The following is a 17,937-nucleotide window of genomic DNA, read 5'->3' as shown; positions in this document are numbered from 1 at the left end:
TCCTCTCTGAAGTACATTTCCTTGGAGGGCAGGGGCCGCTGAACTGCCTTGTGGAAGGACTTCAAACAGAGACTCTGACTGGGCACCTTTGATCCCCCGACTCTGTCAGGCCCACCCTGGAAGCTCTCCCCTTGGCACAAAGCAGCCAGGCTCCTCTGGGGTTCCATGCTGAGGGAAACTGGCTCTCAGCTCCACAGATAAACAAAACACACCGGGACCCAGGAAAAGGCATCAAAGGGCCAGACCCTGGGAGCTGCCGGAGCACCGGGGAGGAGCAAGGAGGACGGGTGTCTGGGGGTGCTGCTGCTTCCTCTCCAGCCTCAGCTACCTCAGTCAGCAGGCCTGCCCTCACCCTAGGAACCCTGCTGTGGCTAAGACCACATCTGGAGAACTCGCCCCGAAATTGTGCCCGTGCAACCACAGAACCACGAAAACTACCACCACCCACCCCGTACGCTCGAGAGCACCGTTCCACAGCACCGTCTCCCCCTTCTCCTCCCATCTGGCCCTCACCTCAGCCGCACGGCACAAAGCAGGGCAGACAAGGCCTTGCTTTCCCAGACGCAGGAGCAGAGGTGGAGCCAACCTCAAGGCCCGACGGCCCCGGGCTTTTCCCATTGGAACGTGTTGTGTTGTAAGGGGTCACTTCAACTTTCAGCAATAATGATGATAATCATGACGTGAATCAACCCATGGCTAAATGCTACCCCTGGAGGACAGCCTTGTTTCCACATAGCTCATTTAATTTCTCCAAGCAAGTAGGAGTGGTTATCCTCCCCAGTTCACACACGAATAAACAGACTCAGAGATACTCGCTGACATTTCTGTGTCCATGAGGGGCAGAGGCAGCGTGCCACAAAAGGGTCAGGACCCTTTCCTCCGGATGCGCTACCCTCGCCACATTTCTGCAGCTGCTGCTTTTCCGACCCTGGCCCGAAGGAGGCACGGGGCTCACCTATGCTCCCCTTCCAGGTCTTCTCCTCCTTCTTCTCCTCGGCCAACTGGCCGCTGGTGAGGGAAGTCTGGCGGGAGTGTATCCCAGTGGCCGCAGCAATGGACGGCACGGAGCGGGCAGGCCGCAGGCTCGAGGAGTCCGTCTTCCCGGCATCTTTACGGGATCGCTGCTGAAGGACCTTAATCATGGCGTCCTTCTCTATGATTTTGGCATGGAGATTTTTAATACTGTACAACAAAACCAAACCAAACAGTCATAATCGAAAGCTATTTGGCTGGAAGAATTTGAAACATTTCTCTCAGGCTGCCCCAGGGCCTCGAACTGTAACCCAGGGACGAAGCGTTAAGTGCATGGTGAGTCTTCGGCACTTACAATCTGCAAATGGTAGAAGATGGACCTTTCGTGGTAGATCAGAGGGTGCACCTTCTCTGGCCTCTCAGGGGACTCTGCGCCCTCCTGGGATCCGAGGACAGACGGGCAGAATGGCTGTGGCCTCCCAGCCCCACTCCCCCCCAAGGCCAAGGTGTGCTCAGGGACCAAGTCAGAGGGTCTTGGGTCCCGGTGGCAGGGGCAGGAGGGGCAGCAGGGAAACTCGGAAACCCTGAAGCCTTACCCAGGGTGGGCGTTCCACTAAAGTCAATTTCCCCATTTTCTGAGGAACGAAAAGAAAAGATGGACGGGTTTTCTGGGAAAAGGCTATTTTCTCCCCTCGTGGCCAGAACTGAGGGTCAGAAAGTGCTTGGTGTCTCTTCGTGACTCGGCTCGTGACTGGGCCTGTCAGCTGTTCAGAACAGGGAGGGGCCGGTGGGCCCCGTGGGGACCTTGAGGAGAGTGGCCACAGGGGAGCCCAGTGACGCAGCCAGGCACAGGGCTGTCCCTTACGTGTACTCCATGTCCTGACACCTCCTGGTGGCCTGTGCCACGTCCTCCTCCTCCTGCCAGATGTGCACCTCCAGCGAGCTCTCGCCGTAGCTGCCGTTCCTCGAGTGGTTGATGATCGTGGTGTCCCTGGGAACACAGGACACACACAGAGAGTGAGGCAGGTGCCCCCGGGGAGGTGCCCGAGGGCACCACACGAAGGTCTCTCTCCACAAACTCCTTCACCTAAGTCCTCTCCTAAACCCTGGCCAATGCTCCCCCTAAACCCGACAGATGAAGACAGTGTCCAGGGAAAACGAAATCAAGTCCACAAATCAAAACTCCCTGCCCCTTCTACTAACGGCATTGTGCATTAAGCTATATGGCATGCAGTGGACCCCAGACATCGGGTGCTGTTGTTACTGTACTGGTGTATCTCTGTTTATTCTCTTCCATACTTATGCATTCTCAATCACAGGCAAAGTTTTATTTCCATTTCTCCCCCACCCTGCAGTGATTTCCATATTTTACAGTAAGAAGGAGACTCAGCAAAGACATGAAACGGACGCTGGTCCTCCCGGATGGCGAGGCTCAGCTGGAATCTTCCTTCACGCTTGCAGGCTAGCTCACTTCTAGTTTTCTGAGCCTCTGCCTAGGATTCAGTTCCGCTCAGTGTGACAGCCGTGCTGGGGAGCAGGGCAGAGGATGAAGGCGGCACACGCCTGTCCTCAGAAAGTCCAATTAAGAAGGTGAGCGAGGGCGGGGCACCTGGGTGGCTCAGTCGGTTCAGTGGCTGACTTTGGCTCAGGTCATGATCTTGCAGTTGGTGAGTTCGAGCCCCGCGTCAGGCTCTGTGCTGACAAGCTCCGAGCCTGGAGCCTGCTTCGGATTCTGTGTCTCCCTCTCTCTCTCTGACCCTCCCCCTCCCCCACTCACACTCTGTGTCTCTCTCTCTCTCAAAAACAAATAAACATTTAAAAAAAAAAAAAAGAAGGTGAGCAAGGGGAGGGACAGACAAGGTGAATGAAAATGCTGGAAGCAGGCGTCTGTCTGAAAACAACTGGTCAAAGATCACTCTTCCTGTCACTGGTTTTGGTAATTTATTACTCCTAATTAACCATGATCAATAAAAACAAGATAACTGATGGGGCACCTAGGTGGCTCAGTCAGTTGAGCGTCCAACTTCAGCTCAGGTCATGATCTCACGGTTTGTGAGTTCAAGCTCCGCATTAGGCTCTCTGCTGTCAGCACAGGGCCCGCTTCGGATCCTCTGTCTCCCTCTCTCTCCGCCCCTCTCCCACTTGCACTCTTTCTTAAAAATAAATGAACATTTAAGAAAAAGATAACTGAGCCACCTGAAAGTCATCTGAGTATATCTCAGACCGAAAGGTTTAGTAATGTCTCCGATCAGTGAATGTTACATTGGTAAGAAAGGATCTAGCCGAAGATTTCACATCTCTTTAGCTTCATATTCCAATGCCACAGTCATATTTAAAATCTGAACAGCTCTTTTCTAGGACACTCAAAACCAGCAACGAGAACGCCTTCTTTCAGCTCTGTGACGACAGCTAGCAACGGATGAGCATTTCCTTTCTGCCAGGGAAGGGGTAAGGCACGCTGCACGCGGCCTCTCACGTGGTCCTTATAGCAACCTGTGCAGTTGGCATGACTGTGTCCTTTTACAGGTGAACCAATAGGTTAGGTGACTTTGTGAGAACACTCAGCGAAGGTGGAGCCGGATTCAAATCCCGATGGTTCCCTCCATGCCCTCAGCTACCACTCGACACCACCAAAGCTTCCGCGTCTTTGTGAAGAAGGCCCCAGCAGAAAGGCATGAAGAGAATATAAACCAGTGAATATAAACATGACAGTGTGTGGCATTTGTGCGAAACGTGGCTGAAAACAACCACAGGGCCAACTAACACAGAAAATAAGCAAAAGCTTTAAACAAACTGACAGGCAAAAGAGCACTTGGGAAGAAGGGCTCTGGAGCACCAGGGGTTGATGGGCGGGGGGTTTCTGCTGTGTCGTCACATGGGCAGAATTTTGAGACCAGTTCTGCAGGTTATGGATTCACCCTGGAGTGCACAAAAGTCATCAACACAGAAATTGGTGGCGAGGAAACATTTCCAACCGAGTGGCTTTGGGCAAATTCGTACAGAGCCAGAGACAAATTAAAACATTTGTGTTTATACTGTCAAGTAAGGACAGCAAGAACAATCAGATCAAAACAAGTTAGAAAGTGTAAACACACTACAAGGCTCTCGAAAAAAATACTTCGTTGCATCGAAATCTATAAAAAGCTTCAAAACCATAAAAAGCCCCAACCTCTCAAAATTCTGATCGTTGGTGCCAAAATGCACCAAGATGGGAAAATCACTCGGTATTACAAAAATAAATTTTTAAAAATTCACTGCTTTGTAAATGTGAAGCATGCATCAGAGGCTGGCAAGTTACAAAACCAGCGGCTGGTCATTTTTACCGGTTCACAGGCAGCCATTCAGCATCAAGACGAGAGCTCAGAATTTTGGCCTTCCTCAAAAATTCATTTTCCTTTTCTCCCTTTCTATCAAGAGGAAAGCAGTGCGAAATTACAAAGGTTTTCCTTGAAAAGAACATCAAGACTGGAGTGACTACCTGACCTCCTCTGAACTGGCTTTCCCCAAGGCCGTGGGAGGGAGTGGTGGGGAAAGGGAAGGTAATTTCCACAGAATTAGTAGATACTCAGTAAATACACACCTCTGGCAGCAAAGAAGGGGGGAATGGAGGGATGGTGGAAGGAGCTTTGATTCACCTGCCCATCTGCGACTCCAAACAGGGCAGAAGACAGAGGCGGGGCTGGTAAACCCCACGGGACTCCCGTTCTTTGAGGGCAACAGACCAATTTCTCTTGCCCGGAGGATGACGAGTAAGGCAGGGCCTAGCACAAGCGAGTGGCTGAAGGTGGACTCTGGTCCGACACCCCCCCCCCCACAACGGTCCCCCTCTAGTACCCACCACAGGGCGCTTCTGATTTGACATCCCAGTTACACTTGTCCTCTCAGGGTCCAGGATCCCCCCCACACACACATCTAACCTGATAAAACAGCAGAAGCGGAGACAACATGGACCCTTGTGGGGTCCCCACGCGTGCTCTGCTGTGGGGCTTTGGTGTCCTCGGCCAGCAGAATGTGCCGTGGCTCTCTGCTCGTAAGTAGCCAAGAATTATAATTTCCCTTCCGGGGATCGGGTGAGTTTTGAATGAAGTAAGGACTCTTGGAAAGGCTCAGGCAGAATCACACCTACGGGCAGCAGTCGAGGCAGAAGCCTTGAATGTGGGTGTCCTGCCTACGTGGCGTGCTCTCCGTCAAAACGACACGGTGTGAACGACTCCCAGGGCAATCACTGACAGCTGTGCGTTAGCCCAAATCTGGCAGAGAAGGCCAAATCCCCCTGTCGCTTAACGACGGCCTGCGTTCTTCCTCCAGATACAGAGGTGACTCAGCAGTGCCTCAGAACACGAAAGGCTGAACGTAAAAGCCTCTCAACTACGTAAAAATCAAGGCTTCGCGGTTCTCACCCATGGGCACGAGGACTGAACTGGAGGCTGCAGATTCCTCCAGGTCTCAGGCCGCGACTCGGGCTCCGTCACGCGACGTGCCTCGCGCTGGTCTATTCCCGCTCCCAAGTCTCACTCAGAGGGGCTTAGGTGGGCTCTTTTCCCTCATGGCCCAGACATACGTAGGTAACACGTGAGCCCTAGAAAATGACCCCCGGTAGTCATTTTCCACACGGGTCTGCAGGTCTCCCTAGGTACCAGTGTGTGGCACCCAGTGAAGGCACCTGTGTCCTTGTGGGTGGCACTGCTCTCTCTCCAAGTCCCTGGAGGTAACATCTGGGGTGCTGGGGGGGGGTCTTCTCTACATGAGTTATGAGACCTTACAGAGCACCCCCATATGCCCTCCACCCCGACAGGCCTTCTCTCCCTCGTTGAAGAAATAGCACATCGCCCCAAATGTGGGACTGACCAGATGATCGGGTTGCATCCCGAGTCTTTACTCCTCACCTGGTTCAGATCCCACCCTCCCAGATGGTATAACAACAGCCTGTATGTATCAAGTCCAGTTCTATGGGTGCTCCTTTGCGATTTGAGGATCTCTTCCATATATGTTGACCCTAAACGTGGAAAAATCCCAAATGACTCTGAAACGCCCACAGCATCTACGGGCCCACAAAAAACTGGCGGGGGAGGGGTGGGGAGGCAGTAGGGGCCCTGGCTGGTGGTGGGATGCACGGCCACTCAGGTCCGGGCTACCACACGCACAGGTGAGCCCCTGCTCATACAGACAAGCTGACGGTTCAACAGAACTCCTTCGGGAATTATAGAGCATCCTGAGCTAATTTTTTAAAAACGGTTATTTGTTTCAAGAGCGAGCAAGCGTATGAACAGGAGAGGGGCACAAAGAGTGGGAGAAAGAGAGACTCCCAAGCAAGCTCTGAGCTGCCAGCACAGAGCCTGACGGTGGGTCCGTGAAACACACCCCCTGTTAGAGAACAGCCTCAAATACCCTTTCGCAACACCCCGCTGGAGGCCCACAGAGTTCTCCGCTGCGTGGATGTCCTTGCAGTGTGTGAACGAGTCCCCCGGCTGCACCGCAGGCCGGCCTCACCTCTCAGCTGCGGCAGTGGCTGCGGCATTCATGGCGAAGTGGCGGATGGTACTCTCCTCCAGATACTTCTGTTCCCACTTGGTCATGTCGGCCTCCAGGGCCAGGATCCGCTCCTCCTTCTCCCTCACAAGTTCCATGAGGGCTGGGGCATTATACTCCGGCACGCTGGCTGGCTGGCCGTTCCCATGTTTCTGCAGAAGCAGGAGAAAGAACACCTGGATCCAGGAAAGGGCCAGACCGTGCACACGGTGCGCAGCACGCACGCTTCGCGCCCATCCCGCGGCACGTTCCCACGCCGCCCTCACGCTCTCTGCTGCCTCTCAGGCGCGGGTAACCCAGACTCGACAGCTCTCACCGCCAGGCCGCCTCACCTCCCAAAGTCTCCATCTCATTGCACTCTCACGGAAGAGCCTGGGAGACAACATCCTCCCAGTGTTAGAGATGACAGAACGAGGCCTCTGAGAGGCGAAATGAACTGTTCGGTTATCCCTCAGCTACTCAGGAGGAGGGTCGCACCAGGGGGACTGTCTGACCACACAGCTCCGCAGGACTACAAGCGGCTTGTCCGGCATCCTGCCGTTCATTTATCCCAAGAGCGAAAACAGGAACTAGGGCTTGGCCTGCTGGGCTAGGGCATTTTCCCTGGGGGCCAAGGAAGTGGTTCCCACTGTCTGTTGCTCCTGGAGGCTGGGAGATAAGATGTAAAGGCAAAGGAAGGGGGAGCCAGATGCCCTGAGGTACATGTCCCCCCACACTTCCCATCTGGGACACAGAGCAAGGAGTGCTTGCACCACAGAGGGGCCTCAGAATCAAATAAGATAGTGCATATGAAAGCACTTAATGAATCTGAAAGGGCCAGCCAAAGTAAAGTGCTACCAGAAACCTCCAATGCAAGTCGAGCTTGTCAGCCCTTTCTTTTCATCTGTGTCTGGAAGATAGGAAGTAAAGCGGTGGTCACAAGCCGAGGATACTGACATTTCAGATCCGCCCCCCCCCTTTTGATTCAGGGATACTATTTCCTCTGAACAGCACGACTTCCAGGACGGTGGGGTTTTGAGGAAGTTCTGCCTTCAGGAGAGAATTTCGCCCCAGTTATTCTACGTCCTGGGACGCACACTGCCCTCGTGTTTTCCAGCGATCACAAACTGTAAATGGCAGGGCTGGTTGCAAGGTGAGGGGTACCTGAACACTTTACCCTGAGGCACACCCATTACCCAGAGCAACAGCTTGCACGCGAGCTGCAGTCACAAGAGTCCAATCCTACCACAGAGGTGACAGCAAGTGGGCCCAGGGGCTTTCTAGAACCCATATGTTTCTGGTCAGTTTTTTAAAGCTATAATTACAAATATTCTAGAATCTGATGGTTGCTTGCCAGTAACCAACGGTTAGGCAAGAATGGAGCAGAAAGCACGTAACTGTCCTCATCAACCTGTACAGGAAGCTGCTGACCCCCCTCTGGCCAGGCACCGGCCTCAAGCAGGGGGACAAATGAACCCGTCCATCGAGATGAGAGGCTCCCCTGCTGTTAGAAACTCTCTAAGAACAATATCCCACAGCCTGGCTAAGCTGCTATCTCTGCTTGTCATTTTCTAAATCCCTTGTTGACGTCACTGCAGCTGGCTTATTTCTGCAACATCCTTCTGACCTCCCATGAGATCACGGCACCTCTTCCCAGGGCCCTTCATTCAGGTCATTAAGAGTTATCTAAATAAATGCATGAATTTCAATGTTCAAGAACACAGAGATAGCACGGTCTAATGGGTACATATCCTGGCCAGAAAAACGGGTTGAGGGTCAGGTGGGCCAGCTTCTGCTGCCCACTCACTAGTCCACAAATATTTACTGAACACATACCCTCTGCTTGGGGATACCACAGCGAACAATACACATACAATCCTTTGTCCTTCGTGTTTTCACCTGGGAGGAATGTCCTAATTAGCTAATGACCTTGGGCTGGCCTCTTAACTGCCCTGTGCCTAATTTTCCTCTTCAAGAGCATCCCCCTCGCCCCCACCTTCTCTCTTTTATCTCCTAGGACTGCTGTGGTAGCAAGACGTGAAAATTATTTTGAGCTCTTTGCAAGAAAGATAAAATTGTGAATTCTTAAAAATGTTCATTTCCCTTCCTCTTACCTTCATTTCTCCTTTACCTCGTCTCAGCCTCAAATGATGCTAAGTACTATTTTACCTCCCAAGGTGGAGAGGGAGTACTTATAATAACAAAGATAATGGAGTTGAGTCTGCTTTCACAGCACTCAAAATAGAAGATCCAAGGATAAGGAATCTAACTGTAGGGTGTGGGTGGCACATTAACTGAAAAAGAAACTTCTTTTTTGCTCTGAGTATTCAGACGTGCCCTTTTTGTCAGCCAAAAGCTCATAAGTATCCACCGGGTGCCAGCACAGTACCAGGCACCACAGAAGCCTGCCCGCAGTGTGGGGAGGTTAAGATCTCAGTAACTGAGAAGAACTGAAGGGTGGACCTTAAGTACCAGGGAATATGGCACAGGTTAGATGGATGGGAAGTCCAGAGACAGACTCACCCTTCCTGTGAGCCATCAACTAAGCCAAGATGGCGGGAGGCTGGGTGGGTTCCTTAATTTTCTGGGCAATCTCACTAACACCTCCTTCCCTGGCCAAGTACACACACCCAGAGGGAAATGTGTGCGCCTGCCATGGGAAAGAGCTGAGCTGGACTGAACAGATGCTTTCAAGTGTTTTCAAGTATTCCAACCACAACCACTATGCTCTATCCAGTAGATAATTCCATGGAGCCCTGTCTAGTGTTTCCCTGGTTCCCAACTTAGAACACACCCTTCACCAGCTGCAGAGAGGGCTCAGCCCACTGGCTGAGGACACACAAGCCCAGGCTCTCCCTGGAGCCGGGGGCCTTTGACCAGCGTGTAATGGAGCCCGGCCCAGCTGCAGAACTTTCCGGCATGACTTTTCCCCTTGCTGAGGCACACACGGGCCCTAGGCTGGTGTATTGTACTCTAAGCTATTAACAGCAAAGTCATATGGACAGCTGTTATTGGCAGAAAGAAGGAAAGGCAAAACTAGGAGCTTATGGCCAATATTATAGTCTAGTGATAGTCCTGAATCCTTCCTCTCTTTTCCTCCCAACACTCACCGGTGACCACGCCCTACTAATTTCACCCTCTTACTGACTCCCCCTTAGAGTCCCACCCATAGCCTGGCTCCCTTAACTTCAGCATTCACCCCTCCAGACGCTCCCAGAGGGCTCTTTCTCCAGTCTTGTACCATGTTCCTCTCTGCCTTAAACACACTCCAGTCACTGGTTCTCTGCTGACTACAGGAAAAAGTACAATCTCTCAACCTGACCAAATGCCCCCTCACAAGCCACCTCGCTGCATTCTCCCCCAGCTAGCTGTACCCAGCCGTCCGGAACTCGCCCCGCTGTTTCGTACCTCTCTCCCCTACGCAAAATCCTCGTCCTATCTCTGATGTTCTTTCCCCGGAATGTCCAACGAACTCATCTCTTCAAAGTCCAACTCAAGGGTCCCCCTCTGTGAGGCTGTCTACAGCCACATTCCACCGTGCCCTGCGCCCCGGTGGCCACCACTTTCTCTCTTTCGTCACTGCAATGCGCGGACTGCCTGGTTCCTCCGCTGGCTGCTACGTTGGCTCGCCGGGGATGGAGTTGTCATTCACCAAGGCACAGTGCACAGCCTGAAGCACAGCAGGTGCTGGCTGCAGAACAGGTGCTGGGTGGATGTGTGGCCCCGGCCTCACCTGCTGGGTTCTCAGCCTCACCTGCTGGGTCCCCGGCCTCACCTGCTGCGTTCTCAGCGCATCCAGCTCTCTCTCCAGCCAGGTCCGCAGTCTCCGCTCCATCTGCTCTCGCTTCTCACACGCAGACTGCAGCTGGCTCAGGGCCTGCTGGAGCTTCTCAACCTTCTCCACATAGGCTTGCTTCTCTCGTAGCTGAGCAGGGGACAGTGAAGAGCAGCAGAGAACTCAGACCGGCAGTACTCAAAGCTGGGGTGGAGGTGGGGGGTTGGATTACCTGGGGTCCTATCTGAACTGCAAGTGCATGTGCCTTCCCTACCGCCATCCCCCTGGTGTGCTGGGGCAGAAAGGGTTCAGACAAAGGCCACCAGGAATTAAAGACCCTACTGGGGCGCCCGCTTTCAGTAGCGTGTATAGCTCTGAGCTCCATCCTTGGTAATCGCTTAACGATCACAGCATTTGCAGACACTGAAAAGGAAGCCAGTAAAGAGTTTTCAGTGCCACAAGGAAAATCTTGTTCTATAACGTGAAGTAAAAAACCCAGAATCAAAAACTATATATGTGCTCACAACTCTGCCTGCCCACCTGTCTATTGTCTATGCATAAAAAAAGACTGGAAGGGGCACCTGGGTAGCTCAGTCAGGTAAGCATCCCACTCTTGATTTGGGCTCTGGTCATGATCTCTTGGAGGTTCGTGGGATGGAACCCCGTGTTGGACTCTGTGCTGACAGCTTGGAGCCTGCTTTGGATTCTCTCTCTCCCTCTCTTTCTGCCCCTCCCCCACTCATGCTTGCTCTCTCTCTCAAAATAAATAGGTAAATAAATTAAAAAAAAAAAAGACTGGACGGTTAAGCAGCCGACTTGGGCTCAGGTCATGATCTCGCGGTCCGTGAGTTCGAGCCCCGCGTCGGGCTCTGTGCTGACAGCTCGGAGCCTGGAGCCTGCTTTGGATTCTGTGTACCCCCCTCTCTCTGCCCTTCCCCCACTCATGCCCTGTCTCGCTCTCTCAAAAATAAATACATGTTAAAAAAATTTTTTTTAATTAAAAAAAGACTGGAAATTACTTAAAAGCATCACCATGTTTATGTGTATGGCACAACAGTAGCTTCTCATCTTCCTTATTCTTTTCTGCAATTTTCAAATCTTCTATAATAACTGTAGGTGTATGTATACATGCATGTGTACCCATTTGTGTGTGAATAAATATAAAATTTCCTATTCAGATATTTGTGGAGTAACTTTCTCCTAAAAGACTTCAGAGCCCTTTACAGAGGAGTAGTTCACAGCCCCAAAGACTACCGTAAACTGAGGAGAGGGAAACTAAGGTAAAAAGGATTTATGTAAATGTCCCATCAGGCACAGATTCAGAATCATGAAAACTTTGTTTTCTTCCAATTAGGAGTCTGGCCCATGTCCACAAATCCCAGGCCCAATTCTAACTTTCTGGGAACTGGCTCATGCCAAAAACCAGGCTGAGGTGTTGACTTGATCTGGTTGTGGGTGAGAAGACACCAGATGGTATTTCCTGTCTGCACCTGGGTGTGCTGATGCCTTGCAGGTGATTCAGATCCTGAGTTCAACCCACGATTGCACCGGCAAGCTGGGACATGCTAGTGATTTAAGTGCTTGCTGCAAAAGGCGGTTTCTCAACTTAGCAGACAGCACCGTATTGAGCTATACCTGTATCCCAGCCAAAGCCACTGAAATAAAATGGAGGTGCTTCTGACCTTTCATGGCAGGGGGTAGGGGGCAGCAACCTTACAGCCTTCTCTAAACCTGCTCTTGGCATCAGTGTCCATCAAACTCTTTCCTTCACTGTGTTTTTGATGACTTGTTTCAACCAAACAGACACTGAAGGACCCACTAACTGCAGGTTCCTGTGCCAGAAGAGGACTGATCTGATGAAACATTTTGTGAGTATCATTCATACACTACCTTACAGCACATCCTACACTGTATACAGTTTTCTGCACGTGCAGCCATTCGAACAGAAGGGCCATGAGATCTGTTCATTGTGGTCCCTGTTGGGCAGAGGACACAGTATGTCCCTAATGCCTGCAACAGTACCTGACATCCTGCAAAGTACTCAACAAATGTTTGCTAAACAGAGAAATGCTATTCCTAATCAATAGCAAGTTCCTTGAAGGCACGGATCTGTCTCATTCACCTTTGTATCAGCCTTAAGTCTAGCAATGAGGATATTAGGTTGAGTGTGATTAAGAATAACAGTTAAGGGGCGCCTGGGTAGCTCAGTCGGTTAAGCGAGTGACTCTTGATTTTGGCTCAGGTCGTGATCTCATGGTTCATGAGTTTGAGCCTCACGTGGGGCTCTGCTCTGACAGTGTAGAGCCTGCTTGGGATTCTCTCTCTCCCTCTCTCTCTGCCCCTCCCCCATTGCCCTCTCTGCCTCAAACTAAATAAATAACATTAAAAAAAAAGAATAACAGTTTTATCAGCCAACATATTTGAAGCTTCTCCATGCCAAGCATGTGCTTTACATGCAATTATCTCGTTGAATCCTCCTGATGACAGTAAGAACACAACTGCTGTATTATCTCCATTTAAGAGAGAGAAGACTGAGGACTGAAGAGGTCACAGGACTTGCTCAAGGTCACAGACTGACACATCATAGGGTCAGGGTTCTAATTCACCATAGTCTGGCTCTGGAGTCAAAGAAGTCAGGGTAAGCACTCAATATGAGCTATCTGAACTGAATGAAGACCTTTCAAAAGAAACTTTAATGAGAACAGGGAGTCATGCTGGAAGGGGGACAAAGAGATTTTGGAGGAGCTCCATGCAATCAAAGACCTTCTGTAACAACAAGAAAAGATCCATACCAGTGATTATAAAAAACCTGTCTTTAAGGAACTCACAATTAGCTTGTATTTTATTAGAAATATTAAAATGAAAAGATTTAAAAAAATTTAATTCTCTTTGGCTCCATATATGGAGATGGAGCCTGAATAAGAAATTTCAGTGACAACCTTAATGAGGAGTCTTGGCCTCCCTTTCTCCAAACAGACCTTGTGTCCTTGAGGGATTAAGGTCGCTGTCTGCAGCAAATGTACTTCCTACTTAATGAGTGGCAACAGAGAATCCTCTGGGACTGCTGCTTGGGGTCCTCATGCTAGTCTTAAAATTGCGGTTTCTGCAGAGGCGCCTGGACGGCTCCGTCGGTTAAGCGTCCAACTCTTGATGTCAGCTCAGATCAGGATCTCACGGTTCATGAGACTGAGCCTCGAGACGGGCTCTGTGGCACTGATCCTGCTTGGGATTCTTTCTCCCTCTCTCTCTCTGCCTCCTCCCACCCTCTCTCACGTGCATACTTGCTCTCTCTCTCTCTCTCAAAAATAAACATTTTTGTAAATTGAAGTTTCTGTATTAGGATTCATGGGTTTAAAAGGCTTCTAATGGGCAAGACCTTTGTTGATTTAACAGTCTCCCCCTTCAGCTGCTTGAACCTTGAAGCCGAAGGTGCTGGGACACCCGGGCTACCCAGCGCCAGGACATGTCTTCTGAAGGAGCAGCTTTTCGTTTTCAGCCACAGTTGGATTGACAAGAGCACTGTTTTCTGCGTGCCAAGCACCCAGGTCAGTACTTTGTGTGAAATATGAGCTTCTATTTTCCACGTGGCTCTGGGCAGGGCAGCCCCCATAATAGCAGGGATTTGCCACCTCAGGGAGCCCACAGGGGTGGTCCAGAAGGCTCCCATCTACCTGCCCGGGCCTCTCCTTTCCTGCCACCGCAACCACAGCCTGAACCTCAGAAATGGCCGTTCAAGTCCTGAACCTCAGAAATGGCCGTTCAAGTTCTTCCACAGTAGGCCGGAAAGCAAAGTCTACCTCACAAAACTTAATCTAAAGGGTTGATTTAATCAGAGACCGCTACATCCATAATGCTTGAGAGGGCTCAAAATTTCCTGCACTAGGGGAGTCACTGCCCAGCTGAGCCAACTTCTGGAAACTGGAACCTGGTTTGCTGAATGCCACCTCCACTTTTGGGGGGACACTTTTGCCCCCTCCCTTTTTTTTTTTTTTAATGCAATCAAAAGCCCAGAGACAGAGCAGATAAACTCCTTTTTTTTTTTTTTTTTAAACGGTTAGTCTCTTTTCTCCACAGGCACCAGTGGTTTCCAATCCCTCCATTTATTTCCAGCCCTGGACACCTGCCCACGAATGGGCGGCAGGCTGGCTTTCAGGCGGAAAGTGTGCTCTCTCACGGCTGTCTTTCATACTCTGCCTAGTTCTGGGCTGTATAAACTGTGTTTGTATGAACTTTTATTTAGGAGGACTCCTACATCCCTCCCCCTGACTTAACGCCTTGGAGTTGGCTCCGGGCAGGGGTGCTGGTTAGGAAAACGAAGCAGAGGCCCTCAGGGTTATGTCTTCACCCCATCTCACCTCCTCCTCCAGCTTGATGACCCTGGCCTGGGCGTTGCTCAGAGCCTGGTCCAGGATCTCGATGTGTCTCCGGTGGTCCTCACTCGCGGTCCGCACTGCTGCTAACTCCATTTCCAACTTCTCCTTCTCCTTCAAGAATTCTTTGTCTAAAAGGAAGACAAGAACAAAACCACCTCTATCAGAAAGCACTCACCCTCTGGGCTCACGGCCAGTCTACATCTGGCAAGGATTAGAAACAAAAAAGCCTGCAGAGAGCAGAGGGTTGAATTACTGCTTTTGCTCCCTCTTAATAGCAGTGATGTGTGTGGTAAGGAGTTGCTCAAAAACCGCTGTTAACTCTCGATACATTTCGACTCACAGTTCCAGAGATGAACGGTACACAAAGAACCAGTGACCCACGTTCTCTGTAACTCACTTCTGTACAACATTTACTTTAATGCTTCAAATTAGCCTTGTACCTACGATTTCATTTTATGCTCAAACCTCCCCTGCTTCTGTCTTCTGAACCAGTGATGAAAGGGCAGGCAGGACTAACAATAATACTAATATTCTCATTCACAGAAAAATAAACCAAGGCCCAGAGGGTTCAGCTCTTTGACTGAGGCCAAGAACAGAGGGGAGCTCTAACCCAGGCCTCCAATCTTGGGCTGGATCCTCTTCCTGTACGGCCCAGACCCCCACATTTTCTCCTAATTCTGTTCAAGAGGGGAAAGGGAAATTGCTTTGGATTTAGGAAACTGTTTTCTTCTCATTCAGTGGCAGTGTATCTGATGGCAATCACCGTCTCTTTGCACACGGACAGCAAAGGGCCACCCTGCATTCAGTAGCTTCCACACCACCTTCCGGTAGACTGACCACCATGTTAGTTTAAGCAGGGATGGCCAGTGGTGTCACGGGAACAGTATTACTCATCGGAGACATTTTCCCTGTTAACAAAAGCAATACATTTTATTTTGAAAATAAATCCGAATCTTTGGTCACGTTGTACGTAATATGGAAAAACTTGAATGAACTCAACGTGAAAGATTAAGGGATTGGGTAAATAAACTACTTAAAACCCTCCAATAGCCTAGGTTGCATCCATTAAAAATTAAATAAGATATTATTAGTGACACGGAAAAACACTTCATTATTGAAAAAAAGTGGTTACATAAACCCTACTCATGCTATTCCATCATTGTGAAAAACAAGGCATATGCAACAGCAGCGGCGAGAGTTAGAAGCTGATTTCAATGGGCCCGCGTCACTCGAATGCTTCAGATGGGTTATCGGGATCCTTCGGCAACCATGGTCCGGAAGCTACACCAGCGGGTGCCCATGGTTTCACTCATTCATATTTCCTCGTAGAGTCATCCATTAATTCAAGAAAGAGTTATCAAACACTAAGGACCAGCCCAGTGGGCATGGAAGCAATGGAAAAAATGCTGTGCTTAAGGAGCAGGAAACGTGCTTTTGAATACAGGGCAGGAGAATAAAAAAGACACTTTAAGCCTACAAATAAGCATTAACAAACTCATAATTTTAGAGCCGGAAGGGATCATAGGAAATACCCCCTCTGGTTCTGCCTGCTACTTTATGAGTGCAAAAAGGAAAGCCCAAGAACGAAGGCACTTGTCCAAGGTCCCCCTGCCAGCTGGCACAGAGAGAGAGCCCAAACCCGGGTCTCCTGATGTCTCAGCACAATGTCCTTCCCCCTTGACTACACTGCCCCTGCACTGTGAGGTCACGGTGACAGGATCCGAGTGCAAGCAGAACAGCTTTGGAACTGGCAGCCTGGGTAGCCTTGTACAGCTAAGTGGCAGAAACAATGGCATCCCCTGGAAACAAAATGAAGCCACGAAGATCCTGACCCCGAACACAGAATTACTTGTGGGCTATTTGTGTGCCTCCTGGCAATGGCCAACTGACCTCCCCACTTCTCCCTTTCAGCGGCATCTGACACTTCTTTCCCAATCCGTGGAGAACGGCCACGCGAAAGGCCCAAACGAATGGGTCAGTAGCAGCCCACTGGCTCTGCGCCCCACCATCCACAGCCCTGAACAACCCAGAGCATTTCACTCTTTCTATGCAAAGTCAATGACATCTGAACACTAGCTCCACGGGTTTGGGCAACATCTCAACAGGCAGGGTGCCCACTTGCCTTGTCCAGGCTCTGGAGGGCACCCAGGAGTTACTCAGCATGCTTGGGAATGAAACGCTGGATTTCAGGGCTTCTGTCTGCTTATCAGCCTAAGCGTAAAAGTTTTTCTCTTTGTTGAGGGCAGCCAAGGACATGTTGATTTTGACCAGAAGAGAGTAAAACGATAGACTGAGCTCAAGATTAGAAGCCGCTCGAGTTCGGCAAATTGATGATCACAGTTTTTTCTGTGTCGCAAGGACAGCTATTCATATTTCTGAATTAAGTATCCTTCCCCTCCTACACACACACACACACACACACACACACACACACACACACACAGAGGCAGACACACTGGATTCTAGCATTTACTATTTACTTGACATCATACTGTGGTTAAGGCATGGACCTCAACATCAGAAAAGAACTAGATTCAAATCCCAAGTTCACCACTTTCCAGTTATGAGGTCTCAAGCATGGTTAACCTCTCTCTGAGACTCGGCTTCCTCATGTAATCAAATCACCTAATGGAACTATCCGACGAGAGAGATAACATCTATATCACATGACTCGGTTGGTAGAGATGAGGCATACAGAGCCTGAATATCCTAGATATCTGTTTTGGTCATTATTGACTCCCTGAGCCTAGAAGAGTGCCTGGCTCAATATCGTTGAATGAATGGATGAATCTCTACTATGCGCCAAGTTCACTGCCAACCGTATAATAAACGGTAGTTAGTTCTCGTTAGCTGCTAGCTATCTCCTGACAGCCTTTGTTCCACAGCTGTCCACTCTGCCACTGAAGCCGTGCTGACCATGGATGTCCCTGGTTCCCTTCTCTGCTGAGGCTCCCTGAACCCCACAGGTTGCACCGCCGGACTAAGACGTAGGTATTGAATGAAGACTCCGTTAGCTCTGGACTGCTTTGCTGTCCTCTGAAACTCACAGGTCGAAACATCTCTGTTATGAGGTTGATGACCTTAAATTTCAGGCTGTAGCAATATCACTTAGTATCACTCACACTGGCTCAGAACTTCTTGTCCACTGATAGGACAATGTTCTCGACAGCAGCAACAGTAACAAACTCTGCTCATGTTTGTTGAACCCGAACTGTGTTCTAAGAATGGGGACTCAATTCCCTCTAACTATTCCCATTATTCTAAATTTACTGTGTAATTATTATTCCCGTTACTATTTCCACTTTCCAA

At 50.1% G+C, this 17,937-nt stretch overlaps 1 protein-coding gene across 10 annotated transcripts in view; it reads right to left on the bottom strand.

The window, feature by feature from the left end:
• AMOTL1 (angiomotin like 1) overlaps positions 1-17,937 on the bottom strand; it is a 155,168-nt gene that overhangs the window by 11,401 nt on the left and 125,830 nt on the right. For all 10 annotated transcript variants that reach the window (XM_027040045.2, XM_027040046.2, XM_027040047.2 and 7 more), the window contains 5 exons: positions 14,611-14,756; positions 10,256-10,405; positions 6,463-6,653; positions 1,838-1,963; positions 956-1,182 (listed from right to left, as the gene is read on the bottom strand). In XM_027040045.2, coding sequence (XP_026895846.1) covers positions 956-1,182; positions 1,838-1,963; positions 6,463-6,653; positions 10,256-10,405; positions 14,611-14,756 — 840 coding nt within the window. The remainder of the gene's footprint in view (positions 1-955; positions 1,183-1,837; positions 1,964-6,462; positions 6,654-10,255; positions 10,406-14,610; positions 14,757-17,937) is intronic.

This window comes from Acinonyx jubatus, chromosome D1 (assembly GCF_027475565.1).
Source record: "Acinonyx jubatus isolate Ajub_Pintada_27869175 chromosome D1, VMU_Ajub_asm_v1.0, whole genome shotgun sequence".
Lineage (NCBI taxonomy): Eukaryota > Metazoa > Chordata > Mammalia > Carnivora > Felidae > Acinonyx > Acinonyx jubatus.
Note: the sequence above shows the minus strand (reverse complement) of the source record. Positions and strands in the feature narration are given on the sequence as shown.